This window comes from Drosophila tropicalis, unplaced genomic scaffold (genome assembly GCF_018151085.1).
Source record: "Drosophila tropicalis isolate 14030-0801.00 unplaced genomic scaffold, ASM1815108v1 contig_1109, whole genome shotgun sequence".
NCBI classification, from domain to species: Eukaryota; Metazoa; Arthropoda; class Insecta; order Diptera; family Drosophilidae; genus Drosophila; species Drosophila tropicalis.
In genome coordinates, this window is record NW_027172477.1 from 115,864 (window position 1) to 134,029 (window position 18,166).

At 34.1% G+C, this 18,166-nt stretch overlaps 1 protein-coding gene across 4 annotated transcripts; it reads left to right on the top strand.

The window, feature by feature from the left end:
- The first annotated feature begins 10,410 nt into the window (after positions 1 to 10,410).
- On the top strand, positions 10,411 to 17,045 carry meru. Of its 4 annotated transcripts, XM_068285647.1 has the most exons (5): positions 10,411 to 10,641; positions 13,481 to 13,969; positions 14,630 to 14,780; positions 15,034 to 15,173; positions 16,006 to 17,045. In XM_068285647.1, the coding sequence occupies exons 2-5, from the start codon at positions 13,529 to 13,531 to the stop codon at positions 16,945 to 16,947; spliced, it is 1,674 nt and encodes a 557-aa protein (XP_068141748.1). In that variant the 5' UTR covers positions 10,411 to 10,641; positions 13,481 to 13,528; the 3' UTR covers positions 16,948 to 17,045. The 4 variants fall into 4 exon arrangements, with proteins under 4 accessions (XP_068141748.1, XP_068141770.1, XP_068141755.1 ...); XM_068285669.1 differs by lacking the exon at positions 15,034 to 15,173 and having other exon boundaries at positions 16,006 to 16,098; XM_068285654.1 differs by lacking the exon at positions 10,411 to 10,641 and having other exon boundaries at positions 13,432 to 13,969.
- The last annotated feature ends 1,121 nt before the right edge of the window (positions 17,046 to 18,166 follow it).

The window sequence follows — 18,166 nt, forward strand, 5'->3', positions numbered from 1 at the left end:
GCCACCGTTACAAAAAAAAAAAAAAAAAAAAAAAAAAAAAAAAAAAAAACAAAAATAATATTTAATATAAAAAAACATAAATTGGTTTTTGAACAACAACAAGGAGAGAAGCTTTTTTGCAAATTCCATATTTTGTAATTCAATTCTAGCTATCGGTTTGCCTTTTTTAGTTCACAAATTCCATTTAATGTTACAATTTTTAAGTTTTTTGCAAGCCACCAAAAGACAAGGACAATCTTTTTGTAGACATTTAAACCAAAAGAGAGAAAAATAAAAACAACAAGAACAACAACTAAGCAATGCTAAAAATGCTGAACAAAAACGTATATAACTAAAATACAAATGTAATCACGTCCAAAACGAAAGAAATGAAATATTTGAAAATTTGTTGCGGGTTGATCAATATGAAATGTGTGGCCAATATTAAGGAATGTACAAAAACAAAAGTAAAACAAAAAAAATAATAGTAAAATCCAGAATTAATGAATATTTAAAACAAAAAAAGTAAACAAATAATAATAAATAAATTTAATATATAAACATTTGGGAGAGAAGGGAAGGTGCCTTGTAGTAAAACTTTGTTGCTTGGCCTTGGCTTTAACTCATTTTCGTTTGGCATATTCCACACGACCTGTATCCTGTAGCAAAATACGATGCCAATTCCAAAAACTATACCCAAATGATAATCAAAATCGGCTAACAATAAATGCTAACTATATCTTATGATAAGTTTGCAAAAAAAAGATTGTAGCCGAAATCTCGATTCTTTTTATTTCTCAGTACTCCCATCAAATTGACTTTTAATTGAAATTACACAATTTTTTTATTGGTTTCTTATTCGATCTTAACCATAACAAAACCAGTTTCGTGGCACTCCCACTTGGTACAGGGTATCGTGAAGTCGGTACTCCGATTTTATCTGTTCAATTATTTCTTATAACTTCTCACAGGCAGCACAGCTGATAACAATATAAAAAATAAACACTAAATAAAATATAAATATATGAACAAAAAAATTTAGAAATAATAATTTAAAAAATAAAAATTGGAGCAAACTAAGTAAAAAAAATTTAATAAAATTAATTAAAGAGAAAAGCATAAACAAATTTCAATTATATTTCTAAAAATAAAAAAATATTGCTGGATGCTAGCAATTGAAAACATTACAAAAATAAAAAAAAACAAAATGACAATTCTAATAACCTAATAAGAAAACACACAGACACACACACACAGCAAAATTTTTTAAATTCTCTAATATTAAAGGCTTTAAAATTTCGGTTAAGAACAACATTAAAAAAACAACACAACATGTAAATAAACCCAACAGAAAACAAACAGAAGTGAAAAGTTTACAAAAGTGCGAAATATTTATGTAAACCGTTTCATAATAGTTGTTAATTCATTTTATCAATAAATTAATTATTTCTTAAAACAAGTAAAACGGAACAAAAATTTACTTAATTCATTAAGAAAGTTTAACTCAATTGTTTGCTAGTTTGTTAGATAATGCAACAAAACTTATATAGAAGAATATATTGAATAAAAACAACAACAAAAAATTAAAAAAAAAAATCGAAAAACCAAAATTTTGGCTACGCCGAAGTTCATATACCTTTGCAGTGCGATGTATTTCAAATCGTTGATATATTCTTTTTTTATTTTTTAAGTCGTAAAGTTGATTGGCACAGACCGAAATCGGTATATCGAATCGACTTGCTAGGCTGATCAAATATATACATATATTTTTGGGTCTCCTTCTCTCCGTTCAAAGGTCTGACTAAGTTGGCGATTCCTTATGCAAGGGTATACAAAAATCGATTTGAATGATTAGAAAGCATTTAAGTTTAATTTTTCCCGAAATCATTTCACAAAAATTTAAAATAACAAAATGAAAACTGTTAGAGATTGATGAATACACAACACACAATTTTTTTATATATATAATAAAAATAAATTAAAACCAAAAAAAAAAAAAAAATATTTATTAAAAATTGCATAAAACCAAAACTTAAACAAAGCAAAGAAAACAGAAGAAATGTAAATACACACACAAGAACAACAACAAAAATAAGAAAACACAAACAAAAACAAATGGAAGTGCAAGAAAAAATCTAGTTAATAAATGAAAATCCAAAGAAATAATGAAAAAGCATAAAAACTAAAAAAAAAAAACAAAACAAAGCTTCGCATTAAATTAAAAATTGTCTCAACCGAAAAAAAGAACAAAAAAAAAAAAAAACATAAAAAAAAGAACGAGCCGAAAATTATTACAAATAAAATTTTGAAGAAATGTGTTTTGATTTTGAAATAATTTTCGCTATAGAAGGCAAGTATTTACAGTCTAACTTTTTGATTTAAGCCAACAATAAACCTAAAACCAAAGGTTGCTGTAGGAAGTCATCGGGCGAAGAAGTTCTTCAAAATTGACATCTAGATCTTTTCGAAAAAGTTTAGCGATTCAATGGACGCATCGAGATGTCTTCTGTTGGCCCTTTGGTTTTCTTGTTGTACATATTTTAGGTCAATGCACACGAGTCACAGTTGCCGTTAAGAAGGCGGGAGACAAACCCCTAAACGAAACAGAAACAACCTGCCAAATGAGTGACGATGAACAACAACAGCAGCTTGCCAATGATCATCTACTCTACTATAGAGTCAACTAAAAGGCGCGCGAGCTGGCTCTTTTGGGGATGATCGAAACGAACAGGTTTCTGGGCCAAGTGTTTTGACCCGCTCAACAGCTTCCTTCCGCTTCGCACACACGCACACACAGACAAGTCATATCCCTGGTGACTGGGGACTCGGTTCGTTGATTTCTGCACCTGCAGTTAAACCTGCAACAGCAGCCGGCATTAACGTGGCACGAGGTAAAATGCCAAGAGGGGAACACCACAGCCACATTGCTACATTTAAATCGTCTACCTGCAACATGAGGCAATTTTCAGAGACCCTCTTGTAATTATTTATTATCTTTTATAATAAAAATGTCGACTACAAGAATTCTTCAAACCGTTTTTTTCTTTGGCATGGCCAACAATACGTTACTTTTGCGGCAAAAAGAAATAACAAAAAACAACAACACAAAAAAACAGAATATTTTAGGCATGTGGGAAATATCTTTTGGGCGGTATTTATGTCAGGGTCAATAATGGAAACATATGTTTGGCCCAATAACAGCTGATATTTTGAATTTAAAATAAATTGAAGATTGAGAAAAACTGCATTTTATAGGTTTTCGTAATTATAAAGTCAATAAAAACTTCTTACCGAACTGATCGAATAAATTTGTGATAACCAGCTTCAAATTATATATGTCCCTTATTCACATTGTAGTGCATAATTTTTCCTTTTTATAAATTAGTTTTTGCCATATTTTAGGATGTTTGATGCCACGGATTTTATGATGTTTTTTTTTTACTTTAGGTTCTGATTTTCTCGGCACCTAAGTAACTTAATGGAATAATTTTATTCAGAATTATTGTATTCATCATCTGATGAGCCGTAAAAATGGACTTCCTAGTCTATTTCGTTTTTTCCCACAGATGCATTTAAACAAAGGAAAGTCTGTTTTTTTGGTGGGCAAGAAGTTTTTTCCAAAATCTTAAATATTACAGATATAAGTATGAACTAATTATATTATATAACAAAGTTACTTAGTTTATAACATACACCAAAAACAATCCTGCTTAATAATACCAAAATTGTATAACCAATCAATATATGAACAAATTGGTTAGTTTCAGCTTGAAATAAAACAAATTAGATTAGCATTTCGAAAGTCATTTTGATGAATCCAGTCGGAAAGTACTTCGATCATCGTAGTATATTATTTTCTATTTTATTTTCAGACTTTTGTAACGCAAAGAGAGAACCCATAAAGTGCATACATACATCTATTCTTGATCTTGATTAAATTACGTCATTAATTAAAAAGCTACTGGAATGAAACTTAGTTTTTGAGATTAAGATCAGGTTTCACACTTCGAAGGATTAGACCACAGAACCATTGAAAAGCTTAATTTACAAAGAAATATTTCATAATGTAAAAATAAAGAGTAAGCCAGTTTTCAGGGATGCAAAAATACTTTTTATACCCTTGCAAAAAGGGTATATTAATTTTGGTCAGAAGTGTGCAACGCATAGAACGAAGCATCTCCGACCATACAAAGTATATATATTCTTGATCAGCACGACGAGACGAGTTCAACTAGCCATTTCCGTCCGTCCGTCCGTCCGTCCGTCCGTCCGTCTGAATCAACGCAAACTCCTCCTAGACCGTAAGAGCTACAGAGCTGAAATTTTGCACGTAGGCTTGTATATACTGCAGGCGTTGTATATCTCGGATTCAGCCGGATCGGACCACTATATCATATAGCTCCCATACAAACCCCAAAGTCACGAACAGTGACTTTTCTCAATAACTTCGTTATTTTCTATGCTATTGTCGTGAAACTTAATATTAGAGAGTTTACTACGCCTATAAGCGACTATGCCAAATTTGATCAAGATCGGGTGACTATATAATATAGCTCCCATACAAACGGCCAAGTCACGAACAGTGACTTTCTCAATACCTTCGTTATTTTCTGAGCTATTGTCGTGAAACTTAATATTAGAGAGTTTACTACGCCTATAAGCGACTATGCCAAATTTGATCAAGATCGGGTGACTATATAATATAGCTCCCATAGGAACGATTGGTCGAAAACAGTGACTTTTGTAAATAACTTCGTTACTTTTAACGCGATTGCTTTTAATTTAAACATTTCTTAATTTAATATATATGTTAATGACTGTGCCGAATTTGATAAAGATCGGGTGACTATATCATATAGCTCCCATAGGAACGATCGGTGGAAAACAGTGACTTTGATCAATATCTTCGTTATTTCCTATGATTGTAGGCCTTTCTTTCTCAAGCTTAAGCCTTTTTAGATAAAACGTTCTTCCACATTGATGGCTAATAGGTAAGGATAGAGTTACCAAAAATGTTGCAAGGGTATACAAACTTTGACGCGGTCGAAGTTAGCCCCGTCCCTCTGTTTTTTTTTTAAATGTTGCCAATGTCTAGCAACATGCCCCCTTACAGATCAATTATTTAAGGGAAAAAGTACAGACGTACCTGGTTTTTTGGTAACCTTGCAAAAAGAAGTACAGATCTATCTTGAAATGAAGCAAGTAAGTCGACTCGTCGACTCGGGTATACCATACACCAGGTGAAACAAATTTTTTTAAATTTCGAAAACCAAATGTACATATGTATGTCTATTAAATTGTTTTTACATGTTTCATAGTATGTGCTATCTCGCTCACTCTACGAACACACGAGCACTCTAGCGCCGCTACTAGCCAACGGCCAATTCTGGCCTTGTGGACCGCGTAGTAAAATACGTTCATACGCATATTTTGCATGTTTCTAGTCCGATTTCAATAAAATTTGGTAGTTTTGTAGAAATAGATAAGATTAGTTAGTCTGCAGAATTTGAATGCGATAGTCAAAAAACTACAGGAGAAAATCAGTTTTTTCTAAATTATGGAGGCGGAAGTGGGCGTGGCAAAATATGAAAATATATATACTCTGCGCGAATACTAAGCCAGTATACATACTAAATTTGGTGACTTTAGCTTTGTTTGTTTTTGATAAAATCAGTTTTGTTTGATTTGCGGGGGCGGAAGTGGGCGTGGCAAAATTTTTAAATAGCCAGTTTCTGCGCGTCTATTAAACTAGTCTGCACACCAAATTTGATGTCGGTAACTGTCATAGTTTTTAAGAAAATCAGTTTTATGTGAATTCCGGGGGCGGAAGGGGGCGTGGCAAAAAGTTTAAACAATTAGTTTCTGCGCGCCAACTAAACGAGTATATAAACCAAATTTGATGTCTCTAGCTGTTATACTTTTTAAGAAAAACAGTTTTATGTGATTCCTGGGGGCGTAAGGGGGCGTGGCCGAAATTCCAATTAACTCTGAACATGTGCATACTACACGAGTATACATACCAAATTTGGTGGCTCTAGCTCTTATAGTCTCCGAGATCTGCGTGTTCATACGGACGGACGGACGGACGGACGGACGGACAGACGGACATGGCTAGATCGACTCGGCTATTCATCCTGATCAAGAATATATATACTTTATAGGGTCGGAGAAGCTTCCTTCTGCCTGTTACATACATTTTGGCGACTTTAATATACCATTTCACCCTATGGGTGTATGGTATAAAAAGTTCTACCCCTTTTTGTAGACTGTGGTAAAAGTCAATTTAAAGAATTATTCGATGTAATTTTTATTTTGTAAAAATTGTCACATATTCTTTTTTAATATTTTAGATTATATTGGATTATAAAATATCGAGGAAACTAACTTGGGCTGTGCTAAAGTTTATATACCCTTGCAGACCTTGGCCATAATATTTTTACAAGCTCCTTTCCAAACTCTTTTTCTGTAAGTCAATTCATTACTGCACATTCCAAATATCATTACTATTCCTCTTTCTTCTCCTGCTGTATGCTGCGATTGGCACGCATACACATACACTTCATATAGCGTTGCGTCTGTGTGTGTGCGTGTGCTCAGCTGCTCTGTGGACTTCAAGCTGGCTGCAGCGCTGTCGATTTATATTGACTGTATCTTGTGTTCTATTTACCCGATCTGATTAAAATTTCGGGATCTGATATTTTATATCCAAAACTATCATATTAGTAAATTTCATAAAGATACTTCAATTTCTTCATCTATATTTCTTCTATAACTATATGATATAGTGGTCCGACCTGGCAATTCTCATACTTTATCTGCTTCCTGCTATAAGTAGTAAGTAAGTAAGTAAGAAACGAAAGGACATGGGCAAAAGTACGTTATGCCTTTGGTGTGTTTTCATTGCAAAATTATTTATAAAAAGGGTTTTTATTTTTGAAATAAGTTTAACGAATGTTTTTAACCAATGTCTGCTTAGTTTTATTATATTAATTTTTAAGATAGATTTTACTTAGGTAAGTAAAAAAACAATATATTTCAATTGTTTGATGTTTCACGGGGTTCTATGTATCCCCATCCTTTGAAAGTCTAGTCACCCTATATTACGCTGGCAATCTCTGTCCAACAATCAACAATAATGGAAAAAACCCCCCCAATCATTGCTTAAGCATGGTGAACTGCACAAGAGCTTAGTTTTCTGTTTCTGTTTCGAGGGAGTAGTCAACTCCCCTGTCATTACGGGAAAATTTCCATATATGCGACACATGCAATGCATTTACCCTACCAACGTAATCACCTACATACTCCCCATACCATACCATACCATTCCAACTTGTCGTAAAGCCCACTACAGGTGGCGCCATCTAAAAAGAATTAGTTAGCTCCATGTGCGAGCATTAATTGGCTACAGAAAACCAAATAAAAATTAATAATAATCCACCACCCAGTAGCAATTGTTTGACAAAGTTCTCACACTTCTCCACTGAAAGTGGGCATAGAAGAAAAACATAAAAAGGAAAAAAACACCATAGTAGAAATAATTTCCCTAGAATATTACCAAAAGCATAATGTTTGTTTATTCGACAACGGGTGCGGGTGCGGGTACGAGTACGGGTACCGGGCTCTGGGTGCTGGTTGACGGTGACGGTGCCATACCGTGAAATCGCTGAACCGCAACGTTCGAGAATAGCAGGTAGGCAGGCAGGTTGTATGTAGATACTATAGCTATAGTATAGTATATATTCAAACTACCCTTGAGTAAACCTAACCTGAAAACCACTCTCTCTCTCTCTGAATATGTGCAATGGATATATGTACATACATGTACAGACTAACCCGCTCTATGGCCAGGTATATGAGTGAATTATGGACGACAATATATCAATTCATCGTTTTATATAAAATCCTTCACGCTATCATCCCTAGACGCTGTCCAATCAATCATTTACATTATCGTAAACAAAAGAAACGGGAAAAGCAAAAATGTCGCGTCAAAATTTCACGCGCTTTTCCAAAACTTCACCGAAATGGACAACTTGCGTGTTTTTAATTGCATTTCTTTGCTTTATGCCCTATGCCCTATGATCGTAATGACTTGCAATGGTCTATAATTTGTGAGGAAAACCCCAAAAAACATAGAAAAGAAGAAAAAACTTGACATCAAGGCTCTCCCACAGGAATTTACCACATACATACATATAGTGCATATACAAATAAACCCTCCTAATGAGTTCGAACATTACTGAATATTGCCTAAGCGCCTAATGACCCTTTACAAAAAGAGAAAGTGAAAATGTTTCGGTAGACACTTATGCGATTCAAATTCTATGGACTCGATTGGAAGGAGGGAGGAGGGCATGTAAGGCATTACCAAAAAACCAATGTCAAAGTCAACGGAAATCAATAAATTTATGGAGAACATAACTATCGCAATTTTCCTAAAGTTAATACAAATATTGGGAAATCGTATCAATATCGATCATAGTACATACATATGTCCGCAGTCTTTGTCTTTGAAGTTATTGAATCTAAAATATTACCTACAAGATATTATTATGTTACTGCAGACATTTTTTTAATGACCAAAAAGAACTTCCATAGTTAAGGAAAAAATTCAATTGGGAAAAATCCAAAAAATAATTTTTTGTCACTTGTTTTAATTGGTCATGTCGTTACTTGGATATTCTAATACTATGTAGTAGACCACCATCTAAATGTCATCTCCTCCAAGTAAGAATTCACCTATAAAAGCTCTGAACTTCTTGACTTCAGTGTCAGAATTGAATGTTCTTTTCAAAAAACTCATCGATCTTAGAATTATTAGTATTATATTTTATCACACACTCAAAATGATCATCGATATAACATATAACTTTTACTTCATTGTGGTAGCTGGAATAGATTCGAATGGCCAATAGATTGAATAAATCCTTTGTATTCTGTAAAGCAATATAACAAATCTATTGTTGCTTAAGACCTATTTGATTCAGATTCTTCTTTAGAAAGGTTTTTACGTCCTTTATTTGCCATAAAGTCACATCGAGGGAAATTAAATTAATATTAAATTGTTTAAACCTGATTATAAGATCGAAAAGTTGAAAACTTTGTGTTTTGCTGAAGTAAATTTTATTAAATTGAACTAATAATCGTATACAAGAAGTTCAGATGATCGATATAGTAGACTTCTTAATCTTTGAATATACACTTTCATGGAATTCACACTTTAGTTGTTAAATTATCGAAAATCGGTTGAGATTTCATCAAAGTTGTACGCATTTTTTTGATTTTTTTATTGTTTTTTTGATAAAAAGCGTTTTTCTATAGGCTTTGAGCCTACCCCCATAAGCAAAAGTGACGTTGGAAACAAAAGTACAACCAACAGAAAATAAAATAAAAAAAAAAATCGAAAAGCGAATGCTAACCATTAACAATAAAATGTATGTATGGAGTATGGGCTGCGATATAGATGGAGGAGTGGGCAGAGCGGCCGAAATACGTTTTTTATGTAGAGTTAGCTGTTGTTGTAGTTGTTGGTTGCTGCTGCTAGCACGTTATCAACAACAATCTCGTTTTACCAAATAACGCAAAGTGCGCCGAGGATTGGGTAGTCCGATCGAAGGAGAAGGAGCGCCGCGCACGCTATTCCTATAGACTCACACTTATACACACACACACATATGTATGTACAGGTAGTGTGACTGCAGCAGAGCGAGGGAGTGGTCGGAGAGAGCGAGAACAACCAGGCAAGGAGAGGCAAGGTCTAAACGTAAACTCTAGGGCTCGAGAGCTCGAGGGCTCGAGGAAATTGGTAGAAACGCAGTGTTTCTTACTGCTTTTGTTGTTGTTGTTTTTTGGTTTTTGGTGGTTGCTGCTGGTTCTCTGGTTGGCTAAAAGGCACAGTGACGAAATGGGAACCTACCCTATCCTACACAGTCAGTTAGCTAGTTAGAGGCAATACGCTCGACGTTCGCTCTCTCTCTGTCTATCCAGGTTTTGTTTAAAGTTTTCTGTGGCAGCAAATAAAATTTTAGTTAGTCACCAGCCGTCGTCAAGGATACGCCGTTCCTACACAATTTGTTGTCCTTAGCGACCAACGAAACGGAACAAAATAACATATAGCCCATCTAGAAGCAAAAAAGGACTACAACCAACGTCCTACTCTTCTATGTTCGTGTTCGGTGTTATTGTGAAAGAAAAAATTTGAATACTGCTCTAAAAGAGAGAAGGATAGCACTAGCAAAAAATAAAAAAGGCCCCTTAACAGAGCTAGCAGCTAGCACCTGTCCTCTACATCATCTATCTACCACATACTAGCAGCAGCACCACCACCACCACAACCACCATCAGCACCAGCAGTGGCAGTGGCACAAACCTTACCTGAGCCACCAGTTCTACACTTGGAACTTCAGTCAAGTGTTAAAGCTCAAAGGATTAACATGTCCTTTTCCAGCTGCAGCATGAAACTACAACCAATCATATAAAAAAGAACTCTAAACCAAAATACAAATAGAGTGAAGTTTTTTTCTATTTTTTTTTGTTTTGTTTTTTTTTTGAAATTTGATTAAAAGTTTTTTTTTTGTGCAACTTACAAAGAAGTAATACAGCTACCACTTAACAAAAAAAAAAAACACAAACAAAACAAGGAGCTACAATTAACGATCCAAGGTGAGCTTTAGACCTTGATTCCATGAATCAAAATCAAATTCTAAGACAGATTTTCAGTGTGTTTGAAAAAAAAAAACCCGCTCACAATGCATCTTGGCACTGGGAGAATTCACAGTTGATTCTTATTCGATATTCTGTGGTTCTGCGGGTGCCAAAATCTAATGTTAGAGCTGCGATCATCGAAAAAAAAAAAAACAAAGAAAAACTTCAAACAGATATCAATGAGTTTAGGGTAAAAGTAGAGTCAACAAATTAGCAAAATTTTAAAAAGTATTAAAATATAGAGGTATAAACATAAAATTCATGAAATCTTTGCCAAAAAATAAATAGAAAATGTTCGGGAATTGAGTTGGGTTTTTAATACTTTTTGATCTCATAAAATAATATTGGATCTATTTATTAGATCAAACAACTTTATTTATTATCTGCCCAGCCATTAGAAAGCTATATCTATATATATATATATATATATATATATAAGATATTTGTTTCTAACTCAATTGATATAAAAGCATTTCTCAAGAAGCCAAACACCAAAACAAGGCCATTAGAAAGATTTAAAAAAAAAACAGCAACCATTAGTTGAGTGGATTGCGTCCTATATTTTAGTAAATTTAATTTTTAATTTACATCTTAACGAAAAACATTCTTAAATGTTTATCAGAAAAGTCTTTGTAAAGTGACAATTCAAAAAAGTAGTTCTCTTGCACACAAATCAAAGTATAAGATAAAATATTACTCATACGCCCCATGCCATGGCACACAACGAGCAATTAAGAGAGACCTGTGTTTAGAGCCATACAAACCCCAAATTACTCTAACGTCACGATTATTTGATATTGTAGTTTTTTTTTTTTGGTTCTTAAAAACCCAATGCGCAATACCAAAAGCAAAACAAAATTTAATTTCCATGAAGCACGCAATGGAATTAATAAATAAAGTACAAAAACATTTAAAAATAACATGAGCCTTAACTGAAATAAATTTACGTCATATTATACAAATATTTCTTCAACTACATAATATATACATACATACATACATGTGTAAGTACATATATACTGCCATACAAAGACAAGAAATTCTGTCGAAGGGAACATTTAACTACATTTACATGAACCAAATTGACCTAAGGCCATCAAATGAAAGTTACATTTGAACTTATCAGGATTGGGAATTACATGCCCGTCCAAGTGTCCAATACGTAATCAAAGGCGTGGAAATCTTTTGGCGAATTGCCCCCTCTACCTGCCCCCTATAACTCATTTGTCTAATAGTTCAGTTGAATGGGCGGAGAACTAATACAGTGAGGTGCGGTGGGGGGTGTGACAGGCAACGAGCGAAGAGGAGAGTAAGGACGAAAAGGAACTGTTTAGACGTCTGTCTAAAAGGGGCTGAACTGAATATTTGATAAATTTCACTTATGGAATTGCTGCATGGAATTGAATTTTTAACAATCTTTAAAAAGATTTTCAAATATGGCAAGTGTCTGCATAATAATTAAGTTTCCCACCCCTTTAATGAAGGTGTAACTAATCGTTTAACTACAACTAGAGAGACCATAACATTAAGTTTAAGCTCTAACGGTAGAAAAATTGCCAACTATATGCTAAATAGTTTATAACATTTAATTGCATTGGTAATACCCGTGGGTTATCCTTATACGGTGTCTTTAACACATTTTAAATGTTTGTGAACATTCTAAAATTACGTATATTTATAGTTGATGAATTCTTTGAAAAAGTTAACTTCTTTTATCAATGCTCTCAAAATGATTCCAACAACTGCAAAGATATATTAACATAATCTTTCTATATTTTGTGTTTTACTTTTAGATTGAGGTTATAAGATCTATGGTATATTCATTGAAAATTCATAAAACTTTTGAGTTTTTTGGTTGTTGTTGTAAGAAATTACACAAGAATTTGCTTTCAGTAGATCACTTTTACATTAAATTTAGTCTAACGAAAATAATTTCACTTGAATTTGGCTCTTTTCCCATCCCGCAGACCAACCAATTTTCACACCAATCTATAATTTGAGTTCCTTTTTGACTTTTTTTTCACTGCATTTTCCGGCAGCATAAATTAGCATATAATTCATAAGTCAGTATGGGCCAAAATGGAACAGGCCTATATGACTAGAGGATTGGTCGGCCGTCTGACCGGCCGGCCTGGCCAATTGCATTCTTCCTTTCTAATTTTTTTCCTTTTTTTCCTCTTGATTTTCTGTTTTCTACTTTTTGGCTACGAAAAAAAAAACGAAATTTGCATACAAAATGCAAGGTTTTAGCAAGTACAACGCCCTGTAAGAACATCAGAAAGGAATGTTGGTATGTGCCAGGTGGCGGTTAAGGGGTGTGAGAGAGAGGAGGGGGGAGAGACAGAGAGTGGAGTTGAATAGAGGTTAGGAACCAACTACACGACAGGCTAAATGCCGGCAATGTTGACTGAATAATGGGCCAAACTGGCGCCAACTGACATTTTGCTACATAGAAGGTAATTTTCCTAGGAACGAACAAAAAAAAACCCTTTGGTGGAAATGGGTGGATAATAGGTGGTATTTTGGGGTGGTGGCTAAAGCTACGGTCTCTGTTGTCTATATATGTATGTATGCACCACAGAGTGGCTACAACAATAACAACAAGTTCGTGCATAATTTATTTAATCGCTCGCCACAAATCTAAATTGATCGTTAGGTTTGGGCCCCAAACAAACAAGTAATTTGCGTGTAGTGTAGTCTAGTGTATTGCTTACCAAGAGTGAGAGTGTATTTCATTGAAAATTTTTTTTAATTATTAGAACGAATTGTATTTTTTCTTCTGCTTTTTCTATTGCAGTTCGCAGTGGGTATATAACAACAAAGGAGGGGAAAAATAAGTTTAATTATGGCACTCAATCAACATCATCATCATCATCATCAACAACAGCAGCAACAACATCAGCCAGAAAATTCAACATTTATTGATGATAATCTTGACACCTGTCCATCGTTAACTCTATTGAATTTACCTGAAAGCCCCATATTACCGCCCAAGCAACGACGACATCAGGATGCCAACAACAACAACAACAATCATAATCAAAATAATAATAACCAAGCTCCTATTCCTGTTCCTGCGATTGCTCCCACTCCTCCTTCTGCATTTGTTGAGCCACAACAATCAGGCAAAAATAAATATAGCAAGTCAAACGGAAGTGGAAATGAAAATGGAAATGCTGGCCAGAACCAACAGCAACATCAACGTTATAGTCATCATCATCATTATCATCATCATCAACGACAACGCCACCGTTCCATTTCATTATATGGCGTTAACAGTACTGTGGTAAGTCGAGGGTGACAATGGAAGGGGGATTGGGGTCTAGGGGCGGATCAGAGTGGCATGGGCAATTCCAATGAAATCAAATAAATCATCTAATTGGGTGGGTAAAAGGCTAACCCCCTGGAAAAGTACAGTTCAATAATTGGTATACCAAGTGAAAATTGACAATGCTATTAGCTGGCCCTACATTTAAACCCCCTATACAGACAAGTAAACACTTAACTAAATGTATCACTAATGACTACTACCAAATAGGATAACCTAACTTTACAATTATACTAAACAAAATCGATCTTAAATAGAATCTCTCAAAAGTCAAAAAGGAAAAGCATAAAATTTTATGTTAAAAAAGATACATATAGAATTGCAGGAATTAAAAAGCAGCATTAACTTAAGAATTAGAGATAAAAAAAACAGTTTTAAATAACAATTTAAAAACATATATGAACAGTGACTATTGTGGATTGTGGATCACTTCAATCTTACAAATTGACAGTGGATTCAAACCAATTCTGATATATGTATATGTACATTTATCTACGTAATTGAAACATTTAGATAGAAATAAAAACGAGCATTGCATAATATTTAGTAATAATATTTAAAATTTGACTTTGGCAACAATAAAAATTCGATTTTCTTTATTACCTTCAAAAAAAATAGGAGCAAGGCCATAAGGAAATACCCATTTGGATGGACGATGGCGAGCCGCGTTATGTGTCGGGTGTAACAAATAAAACCACATGCAATGACATAATCAAGGCATTGATTGATGATGAGCTGAAAAGTGGCAACAATGCAGCCCAACAACAAGGTGAGTCAATATTTTTATACCTACCTAAATACTAAAATTTTTGCTTTCCTTACACATACATACATATGTATGTATGTATGTATATTCTCATTCGATTCGTGACTTAATATTTATACATACATACATTTATACCTACTATTTATTTATTGTTTCGTTTTGTTGCAATTATATTTATTTTCTTCGTTTTTTTATACATATTTTCCTCCCCGTTTTAATTCTGTTTGACGCGAAAAAACGAAAACTAAAAAACAAGATGGCGGCCGGGCGAATAAAGGATCGCGTGACTACAGCGATTACATTATAACGGAAAGTTGGGGCGGCATAGAACGCAGCTACGACGGCAACATGGCCATTTTGCCCGTTTGGCGCGCTTGGAGCCGTGTGCACAATGAGGTAATAAGAACTCGCTCTCTATCACTCTCTCTCTCTCTCTGTTCCCTCTCCCGAGCCCTCTTCAAAGCCTTTCAAGCCCCTTAACCCCTGTTTGTCCACCTGACGTGCAAAAAAAAACAACAAGAACAAGAAACACATCTAGGAAACTGGGCCCAAAAAAAAAAAAAAAAAAAACGCCGACAGTGATTGCATAATAAGCGCTTTTTTCTGCGCTCTGGCGCCACACGCAAGCTTAGAAATGTGAAATTCATGTCGCCTCCTGCTACTATGTTTTTATCCCCTATCCTTTCTACATTCTCTCCCCCACACACACAGGTCACGCCCCCGCGCATATGTTTCTTTGTAACTTCCTCATTTCATTTCATTTTTCTTTGGTATGTTCCTGGTTTTTTTTTTTGTTGCTGTTGTTTATTTTATGCGTCATAAAGTGAAATCAATTTTACTTCATTGATTTTAATATTAAACTTAATGTAAAGAGGTGATGGGCAGCAGGGCGAAGGGATTCGGGGCCAACTACATAGCGAAAGGTTAATTATGTTGCCGACTTGTTTTCACGATTTTAACCATTAGGCATTCTATTTTTAGAGAAGTGACATAAAACAACCCTTCCACTTTCCTTTCCCTTGTATTGGTAATTGCATTTTAATTGCCTAGATCATCAGAAAATCGATAATACTCGAGTTAAATGTAGAAGACAAACACATTTTTTGATCACTATTGATAGTAAATTCAGCATTAAGTTAAGCTTTTTTTTTTTTTATTAACCCAATACTTTGCCTTAATTTTAAATCCTAATCAAAATGTGTCTTTTTCACATTCGATTTCATTTCAGTTGCGCATTTCTTTGAAAAGACGTGAGGAATTTCAAGAACCTTTGGCCCTGCAACTACAACGACCATGTCTATATGGGGCTAATTCAAAAAAATTCTCAATGTTGAAATGGCTGAAAAAACTATTTCAACTCAAGGATAAGAAGACACAGAATGCCACAATTAAACCAACTAAAACGCCACCAAAAGTGCCCAATAAAATGAAGGAGAAATGTTTATTAGACAAAAAGCAATATAAACCCGATGATTTTCAGTTAATCCTATTGCCCGATCAACTATATAATGGCAAACATAACTGTAACAGCAAATTGAAGAAGAAAAATAAACTTTATCAACTTGCTGAAACAACTAACAGCTCAAAGAATCATGGCGACCGAACACGAAGAATTCGACGACAATCAAGAACTGAGAAAAGTAATTACAATTTAAACATTAACAATAATAATTTAATAAAACGACGCAAGGATCGACCATTACGAAATAGTGTTAGAAACAAACTGGCTTCCCTCTATGCCGACATGAATCATCGATATGAGAAGGAGTATAATTTAACTCGTCAACTCTCAGAGAAATGTAAACTATACAGACAACAAAATGAGCAATATAACAAAACGGAAATGATGGAATTCTCGGTTGGACAATTACAAACGAATATCGAGGCCTATGCCGAGGATATTATCAAGACCGAGCATGAGTTGCTCGAACTAAAAAATGAAATGAAACATGATATATCATTAATTAACAATCTAAAACGTATGACTTTGGATGATGTATCGCAGACAGATCACATAAACGGACTGAAAACGAAAACGGAAATGTTTGCAACACAAAAACCTCCCGTTATCACTCAAGTTGCTAAAAATATTGCAGCTACCGCCCAGGAAATGCAATTCGTTGATAATATTTATGAATTTTGCGATAATAATGCAAGCATGTTAGTCTAGTTATAAGCCAAATGATTTTGTTAAATATATACATATATTTTTTTTACCTACATATATACCACTAAGGCAAAGAATAAAAGAAAAACGAAACTATTTTTACTGAACAGATTTCCGCATTGGTATTGTTTGAAAATTCACTTATTGTCTGCCCAGGTATGGTCACTGGAGGGCGACCAACCCGTTCACCCTGAAACCGTTGAATTTTATTATTTTTTTTTTTAATTCATTTAATTATTAAAGTTAATTTGAATCTTCACTACACCCTTGTTGAGCATAGACTAATTAGTCTTCACTGTAATTGTATTTTATTTTTTAAAGCAGCAATAAACTCTCTATAGTTTGTCAGTTAGAACATAACATACATCGTATATGCACACATATGTACATACATACATATATGTATGCAAGCATACCAACTTACCCATCTTTGCAAAATTTTCATGCCGTTTTTAACTGGGTTTCCACCTCCTGCAGCTTGATAGATGAAGCAATCAACAATCTTGCTTAGGATTGGTTACAATAAATTACTGCTAAGGAATTCCGGCAGAAGAATGGGAACTTTTTGACTTTTCCATATACAAAAACTGAATATAACGATCACATCGGAATCCATAAAGTTTTGCAAGCACACCATCCCAAAGGCAATGTATATTATGCCACTGCAAGGAAGTAGAGTTTCCTGTAGAGGTCCGTATAGATTCCTTTTTAACACTGTCAAAAACTTTAAACAATATCAGTTGAACTTTAATTAAATAAGGAATGTTACAAACTCTTTCATTTTACTGCAAACGATCGTTTCAGTTGTTCACAAAAACAAACGAAATGGCGCCACTGCGACAGCCTTTATTGGTGTGACCAGGTCCTATAATACGAAAAGCCAAAAACAGCTGACAGATTTTGCAGGAAAATTTTTATAAAATAAATAAACTTCTTTCAATTTGCAATTTACAGTGATAAAATATTGAGTTGGTAAAAATCTTGCTATTTATTATTACTTTTTTCAAATAAAAAGAAATCTAAACACAAATCAGCTGTCCCTATAATTTGAGTGTGACACCATCGGTTTATACCCTTCATTCATGCTTCAAAGGGTACATATTAAAATTTGGCTAAATGTATGTATTAAAGGTGTATTATTAATATTTTTAATATTGATTTAATATTTAACATTACACACGGTCATTATGGAACACATAAAACGAGCTCCTGTTGGAGGGTA